Genomic DNA, 8,933 nt, shown 5'->3' on the forward strand with positions numbered 1-8,933 from the left:
TTCCTGGACTCCTCAACTTCGATTCCCCCCAAAAGGAGGTGAGCAGGCAGACTGGGGGGCAGCGATGGGCTGACATTAATTGATAGGAGCGGCTCCGAGCAGTTCATGCTGCCTTATCTCGCTCTCCTCTGGACGGCGTGTGTCCGCCCGAGTCCGCGGGGTCGGTGATTAATAGGGGCCATCACTCACTGTCCGGGCAGGCTGAAAGGCAGCGGGGAGGGGGCGGCCCTCCCCAGAACTGAGATAACAAGCAGCAGGAATAATGAGTGGTGTCACTCCACTTTTCATTTTGATGGAAAGTCATTACGGGAGTCAACGCCGGCGACAAAGAGCCATGAATCAACTGCTCTGCTATGAAATTAAAATCGAATTGCTGGCCACCCCCAGCCCCTTCCCTTCCTGGGAAATGGGACTGGGGAGAGGGGTGCTATCCTAGGGTGGGTTCTGCCCAATCACACAGCAGGCAGGCAGAGCCAGGCGGCTGGGGAGGGTGACAACTCCCAGCTCCGCCTTGTTTATCAGACCCGTACCCCAAACCACTGCCCGGAGGTGAGCTGTGATTAAACGGAAAATGTGGCTTTGCGGGCTCCAAGAGGGCAGCCGTCTGACTGTCTCCCGCAGGCTGGCGCTGGGCAGGAAGGGACCCGGCTGACACAGCCACTCCTTAGCCATTTGTACATTCTAGCCTGGGCCCACTCATCCTCAGGGAAAAATGTCCTCAGCCCAAATGGCCCAGGAAAAGACCCCCACAAGAACAGGTGCACAGCTCCAGCTCCAGACTCAGGGCGGAAGGAATGGGCAGCAGAGAAGCAAGTGTCTGTCTTCTTTTATTAAGTCCAACTAGCTACAGCAGGAGGAACTGTGGTCCAAGGTCTGGGCACGGGACCAACCGGGACACCTCCCTGCAGGGAGCCTCTGTCTGGGGGCACTTCCGTCCTCTGATGGGCCTGATCGGAAGGACCCTGTGACATTATCCCTGGCTGTCCCAAGGCCACTAAGTGGCTGGGAAGTCAGACAGGAAAGGACGCAGAGGGAGGGGAGTCACAGCGAGGTTCCCATCAGGTTCACGGGGCGCCCGCCGTACCTCTTGGAGATGTCGGCCTCAATCTGTAACAGACAGCCGCTGGCATGGGCGAGGGCAGAGGCGCAGGTGCAGGAGCTGGTTCTGCCTGCACTGTCACTCCATCCCGTGGCCTGTCCCATCCCGTCTCACCAGCTTCTGGAGCTCCTTGGTCTTCTCCAGCAGCAGGTCCAGCTTGGGCTCCAGAGCCGCCTGCTCCTGAAGCGCCTCCTGCTGCCGCTGCACCATCAGCTCCTTCTTCAGCGCCAGTAGCTGGGACTGCTTCAGTTTCTGCTGGAGGAACTCGGTCACTCGGTCCACGTACCTGAGCAGGGCACTCAGGTGAGTGTGGGCAGGGCTGTGTACCTGTAGCCTTCCTATTCAGCGGCCAGGCAGAGCGAGGCTCACTTGGGAAAACCAAATCCCTGTGCGCCTCCTACCCCCTCCATCCTGAAATCCTCCATTCGGAGGACAATGCCCATTTCTGGTCGTTTGGTCCAACCTGGGGGCGGATTCTGCCTCTACGTACTGAACCCTGTCCTTATTGCCCCAGAGAACTTCCATCCCCAGGTGAAGATGATGTCACGGGAGGCAGGGAAGGTGCTTAAGGGGTAACGCAAGGAGAAGAGGAATGCCAAGGAAGCAGAGCTGCTCAAGATGGCAGAGCCCTGTGCCCAGAGACGGCCAGACCTGGGTGAGGCCAGGATCATAAACAGGTGCTGCATTCGCAGGTTGGTGAGCCGGCCTATCAGATCCTGCAGTGTCGCCACCATGGTAACCATCTGCTCTTTGGTCTGACCCTGCAGGATGGCGGGAGCCAGCTGGAACTGGCTCATGGCCAGGATGTCTGCCTCCTCGTTCATCTCCACCGCTCTCTGGGTCAGGAAGATCTCGAGCTGACAATGGAAGAGGAAAACGGTTGGAGTCCAGGCACCCGGGAAGCAGGGCTCGAGGGAATGAGAAGGGAGGGCTGGATGTGGGGTGAGGAAGGGTTGTGGCAACACTTTTCCTGCTAGAACCCCAACTGCAGAGGGAAACCCTGCTACACTCTTGAGCCTCCTCTCATTCCTCTCACTCTTGAGGGCCATCCCTGCCTAGCCCTGGGCCTTCCTCCCTCCTTCAACTAGGAATACCCTGAGGGAGGAGTGAGAGTCCCTCCCATTAACACAGGAAGAGCAGCCGTAGGGCTGGGCCACCTCCTCCAGTCAGGAAGACCCCTCACCCACTGTCCTCCTCCCCTGATACCACTAGAAAGAATCCCTTCCAGCAGGGAAGGGCCTGCGTGAGGAGGCGCTCCCCAACCTGCAACACACCCAGAGACAAGGCACGCTTCTGGTTTCTCAAGACAAAAGGAGCATCCACCAAGAACACTGCACTCAACTCTGAGTGGCTCAACACATTAGTTCTGAGCATTGGGTAGAAACACAAAACTGGCAATGGAGGGGGGCACTGCGGTGCAGTGTGTTCTGCACTGCTTGCGACACGTGCATCCCCTAGGGAAAGCTACCATCTGGTCCAGGTTTCTCTGCTTCTGATCCACTTCCTTGCCAACGGGCCCGGGAAGGCAGCAGGTGATGGCTTGAGTACTTGAGTTCCTGCCACCCATGTGGGTGACCAGATGTGAGTTCCTAGCTCCTGCCCTTGGCTGTCCCAGCCCCTGACATTGTGGGCAGCTGGAGAGTGAACCAGTGGACTGAAGGTCTCTGTCTGTCACTCACCGTGCCTTTCAAATAAATACATACATCTTAACAGAAACCTTCCAACAGTTTCCTGGCTTACTCAGAGTCCAAGCCAAAGTTTAGCATCTCTTCATTTTCCTGAGCGTCCCTTCTGTCCTCTCAGCTCAGCCACACTGGTCTCCTTGTCAGGCAGATATGCAAGGCTCCCTGTCTCCACCCGGGTCCCCTTTAGCACCCCCCACCCCACCCTGCCCCGACACCAGACCTCTGCGTGGCTCTGCGCTGCGCCCACTGGTGCTTCTCAGGGCGCCCTCCCTCTGCACCCCTGCGGCATTCATTACATCCCACACTTTGCGTGTCTCACTATTCTGGGGGTGCATCTGCCTTTCTCACTAGCACATACGCCCTGTGATGTCAAGCACTTTGGCTGCCTTGCTGACTGCTCACTCGCTGGCGCATGGCGTGGCACTGGGCACTTTAAGGGGTCTGGGACAGAGAAGAGGTTCAAATGAGGGCACAGAGTTCCTGCTACAGCGTCCTTCACTCGAACAGGAGGGGTCAGGTTGGGGCAGGGGGGATGTCGCCTGGGCTGGGCTCCACAGGTGAGCGTACCTCCATGAGCTCATCAATGAACTGATTTCGGGTCTCTGGATATTCAAGGAGTGTAAGGGCGTCTGGGCCCCGAGCGACACCTTCTGGAGCTGTCAGTAAGAGACAGAAGAGAGAAAGAGTTTGAGGGCCAGCGATCTTCATGAATCTGGGGTGGACAGAAGGCCCTGCTGTACAGCCACTTCCAGTCCCAGCCCCAGTGCAAGGAGCCCTTTACCCAAATCCCTAATCAGGCCCCAGCAGCAGCCCCTGCCTGCCTGGCTCCGCTGGCCGCTGCCAGTGAAATCTCAGCCTGTACTGCCCTCTAGTGGCTCAGCTGTTGCTGCCTCCTGTGTGGTGGGGAAGGCCTTCTAGTGGCCCCGCAAGAACTTTCACATGGAAGCTCTAACATTGACCTTACAGACCTTTCTGCTCCCCTCCATGCACACTCCCCCTCAAGATCAGAGGCGATTAAACGTGCAAGAAGTCCAACCTTGGCAGTGTTCTGCCAACACGTGCACTTGCTGTGGCTGCGGGCACGGGGTACCTACCCTCAGTTCCTGCTTCCACCACTGTGATCTGCAGCGTGGCCAAGTCATCTCCCCAGTCGATGCCATCACCCCCAGAGGCCTGGTTGGGAAACACGGACCACCAGCAATGTGGAGAGAGAATGCCTCCAGCAAAGGGAGCTGGGTTGTACCAATGACCAACTGCTACGTCTCCACCTTCATCTCGGCTTTGTGATGCTGGCCGCAACCTGGTGCTACACCCCAAACACCAGGAGAAAGGAGGTCTCCATCCTGCCTCCCTCAAAAGCCTTGGGCTAAGGGCCATGGACCTCAAGTGATGCCGTCACAGCTGCTGACAGCGCCGATCTGCAGGCAGAAGCAGCTGTGTGGCAGGGCAGCCTCACCTTTGGGTCTGATTCCAGCGAGATGCCCCAGTCGATGCCAGCGGCCTCGGTAGAGATGCCAGCGTCAGTGGCCTGCAAAGCTGGCTCCATCCCGAAGTCACCCCAGTCGATCTGCAAGGGGAAAAGAGCATGAGCTGGAGGAGGTGAGCACAGACAGGGGGCTGCCATCCCAGAGTCCCCACAGCTTCTAGCAGGTGCAGGAGCTCAAACGCGCCAAGCTGCCTGGGAGGAAGCCACCTTCAGCGGGCTTGCGAGCCTGGGCCCTCGATCAAAGCCAGTGACCCGTGGGGAGTTTCCCATGTAAACCCACCGTCCTCCTCCCAGGTCAAGGGGAGCTGCTCTCACCGTATCCTCTTCCACTGGCTCGGCAGGCTCCTCCCGGCGCGGCCGCTCCACTACAGAGGGCTCCATGCCCGTCCTCCACTCGTATACTGTGGAGTTGCCCCGCTCCTGTACATAGCGCAGCATCGGCAGCACCTGCTCTGTGGGGCTTCGGCAGGCCGCACAGTGACCATCCCGCTGACCGCTCACCAAGCCACCCCCCGACTTGGCCTGGCCGGCGATGTCAAGTGGGCAGGACCCCCCCCACACTCACCTTTCACACACGAAGCCCACGCAGGCCTGGTACAGGTCTATGGCCTCACCCAGTGACTGAGCCGCTGTCCCGATCTCAGCCAGCTGCCCCGGCAGGTCATTCACCAGAGCCAGCAGTTCCCTCCGCACATTGTCTCCCTGGAGAAGGGCCGAGGAGGAAGGCGACAGGTGAGGGGACATGTTGTCAGAGAGCGTGGGGGGGGGGGCCGGCCGCGAGGTGGGTGTGTTGGGGTGGAGGGGGCGCTCACCGTGATGCCGTACTGCTTGCACGAGTGATGGAACTGCTCCCGCAGCTCGGCGGCCCCGGCCTGGCCCTCCTCCTCCTTGCGGCTGTACTCCTGCTGCAGCTGCTGGCACTTGGCAATCTGCTTCTTCAGTGAGGGGATCTCATAGCTGACGTTCCGAACCAGGAGGCTACAGAGTTCCACTGCGGAGGGCCCAGGACAGTCACCCTGGGGGTACCCACATACATACCCTAGCTAGGTGTGGCAGTGCGGGTGTGGGGGATGTCCTTCACCCCACCCACCCACCCCAGACACGCCCTTCCTAGTTGTGGGCCTCGAGACACGAGGTCTGTCATCTCACTCCATTAACCCCTGTTTGTAGCACAGAGACGATGATAGGGGGAGAAGAGAAAATCCACGCGAGACCCCATCACTGGTCATCGTGACTGTGCAGCCCACGCGCAAGCAGAGCCCAGCTGCAGCTCAGCCACTGAGAGAGTGCAGCCCTCTCTCAGGCCCTGGCGTGTCCCCCAGGGTGACTCACACCTCTGCCGCTGGCAAGGAAGGGGGCGTGCAGGAGGCACCCTCCACCTTACCAAGACCCACAGACACCTGACAGCAGATGCCCGCTCCTCCCCACCTGCTTGGCACCCACTCTCCTACTGGCGTGCTGGGAAGCTGTTTTTTTCCCACCCACCACCTGGTAGCTGCTTCGCCCCAGGCTCTCCCTCCCGCAGGCTGGGGGTCTCAGGGCTTGGGAGTGGGCTTGCCCAGGAACACCGGAAGTCGAACAGCGAGCGCCTTTACCTAAGTAGGTGTTGTCTTTCTCATACAGGGCTACAATCTCCTGCCAATCCTGCGCACAGACGGAAAGGGCAAGCGAGTTGGGAGGAAGCCTGGCAGCCACGTTCCGGCCCCATCCGCCCCCCGAAACATCAAAAGCTCTTACAGCCTGCACCTCACACAAACTTCACACCCCTCTGCATTTCACAATGTTGCCAACCCGTTCTATTTATTGATTTCAAAGGCAGAGTTCCAAAAGGCCGGAAGGAGAAAGAGAGAATCTTCTGTCCACTGGTTCCCTTCCCAACTGACTGCAACAGGCTAAAATCAGGAGCTTCTTCTGAGTGTCCCACGTAAGTGGCAGGGGCCCAGGTATTTTGGCTGCCTTTCCCAGACCATTAGCAGGGAACTGAATCAAAAGTGGAACAGCTGAGACACGAACCAGCACCCATATCGGATGCTGGCCTCACAGGTGGTGGCTTGAGCCGTTATGCCTCAAGGCCCCTGGACCATCTACTTCAACAGCGTCCCAGATCCCAAAGCTGGGGATCTGAAAATGGAAACCCAAGGACGGGATCCACTTTGGAGACAGAGTATAAGGACAGAGAGAAATATTCAATGCAGGTGTCTCCAGCAGGCCCTGGGGAGAGAGGATCGGCCCCCGACCCCGCGGCCTGGATGCCCCAGTTGTGCCAGCAACCCTCGGCCCTCACTTGCCTTCATCCGCTGTGATGAGTACCGGCCAAAAATATTCTTGGTGGAGGCTTCGGTGCCTTTGAGAAGCTCCACGATGCGGAGGCAGTGGAAGTAGTGAATGTCTGGAAAGAAAGAGCGAGAACTTGGTCAGTGACAGTGTCGGCCTCACCCACATTCACAGGCAGCTGGATTCAAAGTGGAGGAGCCGGGACTCGAACCGGCATCCATATGGGATGCCAACCTTGCAGGCAGAGGCTTAACGAGCTGTGCCACAATGCTGGTCACCCCACCACCACTACCACATGGCTCTTTCCTTCATCTTTCTGAAGTCAGCTTCAGGAGCTCCACGAGCAGAATTGGCTCCAGGAAAGGAGGGCCCAGAGGCGCAGATACTCACAGGACCCTGAGAGCAGCTGGGCGATCTCCTCGTTCTCCGGCATGTCCTGGATGGCGGCGTTGATCTTCTCCCGGATCGTGAGCACCAGGCTCTGCCATTTCAGGTTACAGTGCCTCCGGTCCACCAGCCAGTCTGCACGACAGACACCTACGTCACAGCCTTCCCCCTCGCTCCTCCCGGGGGAGCATGCCGCCACGAGGGCAAGGGCTGGACACTGACCGAGTGCCTCCAAGCTGGTTTCCTGCTGGTCGTGCGAGGAAGGGAAGAGACAGACCCCCCCCAGTGCCCCAACTTCCCGGCAGGACCGTTCCCACAGCACGGCCACCTGGTCTGGACTGGAGAGCTCCACCTCGGTTTAGATCACTCTAAATTCTCCCCCCAGCATTTCTGCCTCCCTGGGTAACTGTATCTTTCTTGTTGGCACTGAGGGATGCTGTTCCACTTCCTTCCAGACCAGGGTTAATCATCACAATGGGGGGAAACACACAAGAGCTATGTCGGATGCCGTCTGAAGCAGCAATGACAAAGCCCTGAACACCTACAGAGCCAGAGGATTGGCAACCAGGAGTCTGTGCCTACCTGTCTCCTTGACCCCCACACTCCCCAGCCTGAACCCCCTGGCCTGGCGGCTTGAGCCAGGCAGGAACCAGCAGAAAGCTTGGTGGTTCTGGGTTCTAACCAGCAGGTATTTGAGCAAGTTGCTCTACTGCTCCGTGCCTCCGTTGCAAAGTGGAGGCAGGGACAACACCGAGCAAAGTGCTGAATGGAGGGAAACCAGGGCGTTGGGGCCTGACACGTGACAAGGACAGATCACATGTGAATTATCCTGTTAGCATGTCAGCTGCTCGAAACAGTACCTGAGACAGAGCAAGCTGAGATGAATGCTTTCTGGGTCTTTTTGGTAAACAAGGACAAATTCACACACATGGCCTGAAGAGACGGGACATAGCTCCCACTGGGGGTCAGGATGGTGGTGTACCAAGGGACGCTGGCAACCCATATAATAGTGCCAGATGAGGCTACTGGCTTTAGCCTGGCCGTTTAGCAAGTGAAGCAGCCGATAGAAGACTTCTGTCTTTACCTCCATAACTGTGCTTTTCAAAACAGATACAATTACAAGCAGGCGAAATTTCTGACATCAAGCAAAAAAGCCTAGACGCTGAGTCAGCCTTAAGTGCCCATCAGATCTGCCGCCACTCAGCAGCTAGCTGGCTGCCTGGACAGCCAAGCCTGTAGCCTCCATCCCTGAACTGACAGCAGAAATCGTGAGGCAGGTGTGACCACGGACGGGGGCGGGGGCCAGGAAGCAGGCCGGGGTCCGCCCTCCACCCGTGCTTTGCGGTGTCCGAGCTCCCGGCTGCGGGCCTGGACCGACCCCAGGCCCCCTGCCCGACGGCCGGCTGCGCGGGGCGTCCAGTCCTACCGAGCAGCTTGCTGGTCTGGATGTCGATGGGCACGTGCTGATGATCCTGATGGGAAACACGGCGGGGAGCGGGACGTGAGTGCGGGGGAAGCGCCGCGTCTCCCGCGCGCTCATCGCAACCGCCGCCCTGGGGGCCGCGGAGGATAGCCGGGTCAGGTAGTCCCGGGGTCCCCTTCCCCTGGTCTCCCAAGGCCCTGGTCTCCCCATCTCCACACCTGCATCTTTCTCCCCCTTCCGCTTCCGGCCGGAGTGGTATGCCCGCCCCGCCCTGACCCAGCACCAATCCAGAGCCTTTGAAGTTGAGTCTGAGTTTAGGCACCAACGGGCCTCCTTCGGACACGTCACCGCTTCGCGCGGAGCCAATCGGAGCGCACGCTTCATCGCCCCACCCCACCCCCGCCGCCTCAATCCCCGCCCACCCAGAAGAGGAGGCAAAGGGCGGAGCCTCGAGGGGGCGGGAGCACCGAGGACAGCCAATAAGAGGCGCGAGGTGGGACTAGGCCCGGGCAGGGGCGGAATCCACTGGAAGCTGCGGCGGCGGGGCCTTCCCGGTAGGAGGCGCCCGAGAGCCGCTGG

The 8,933-nt window shown here is 59.2% G+C and overlaps 1 protein-coding gene across 2 annotated transcripts; it reads right to left on the reverse strand.

The window, feature by feature from the left end:
* Positions 1–809: 809 nt before the first annotated feature.
* CDK5RAP3 (CDK5 regulatory subunit associated protein 3) lies at positions 810–8,593 on the reverse strand. 2 transcript variants are annotated; one of them, XM_041001143.1, is made up of 14 exons: positions 8,573–8,593; positions 8,358–8,403; positions 6,935–7,066; positions 6,559–6,659; positions 5,866–5,914; positions 5,083–5,261; positions 4,836–4,972; positions 4,586–4,730; positions 4,241–4,351; positions 3,879–3,957; positions 3,352–3,440; positions 1,751–1,956; positions 1,214–1,385; positions 810–1,107 (listed from the first exon to the last, which is right to left on the reverse strand). In XM_041001143.1, the coding sequence occupies exons 1-14, from the start codon at positions 8,576–8,578 to the stop codon at positions 1,042–1,044; spliced, it is 1,518 nt and encodes a 505-aa protein (XP_040857077.1). In that variant the 5' UTR covers positions 8,579–8,593; the 3' UTR covers positions 810–1,041. The 2 variants fall into 2 exon arrangements, with proteins under 2 accessions (XP_040857077.1, XP_040857078.1); XM_041001144.1 differs by having other exon boundaries at positions 1,033–1,123.
* Positions 8,594–8,933: the final 340 nt, after the last annotated feature.

This window comes from Ochotona curzoniae, unplaced genomic scaffold (assembly GCF_017591425.1).
Source record: "Ochotona curzoniae isolate NIBS_2020 unplaced genomic scaffold, NIBS_Ocur_1.0 scaffold_2453, whole genome shotgun sequence".
In the NCBI taxonomy this organism is placed as follows: Eukaryota; Metazoa; Chordata; class Mammalia; order Lagomorpha; family Ochotonidae; genus Ochotona; species Ochotona curzoniae.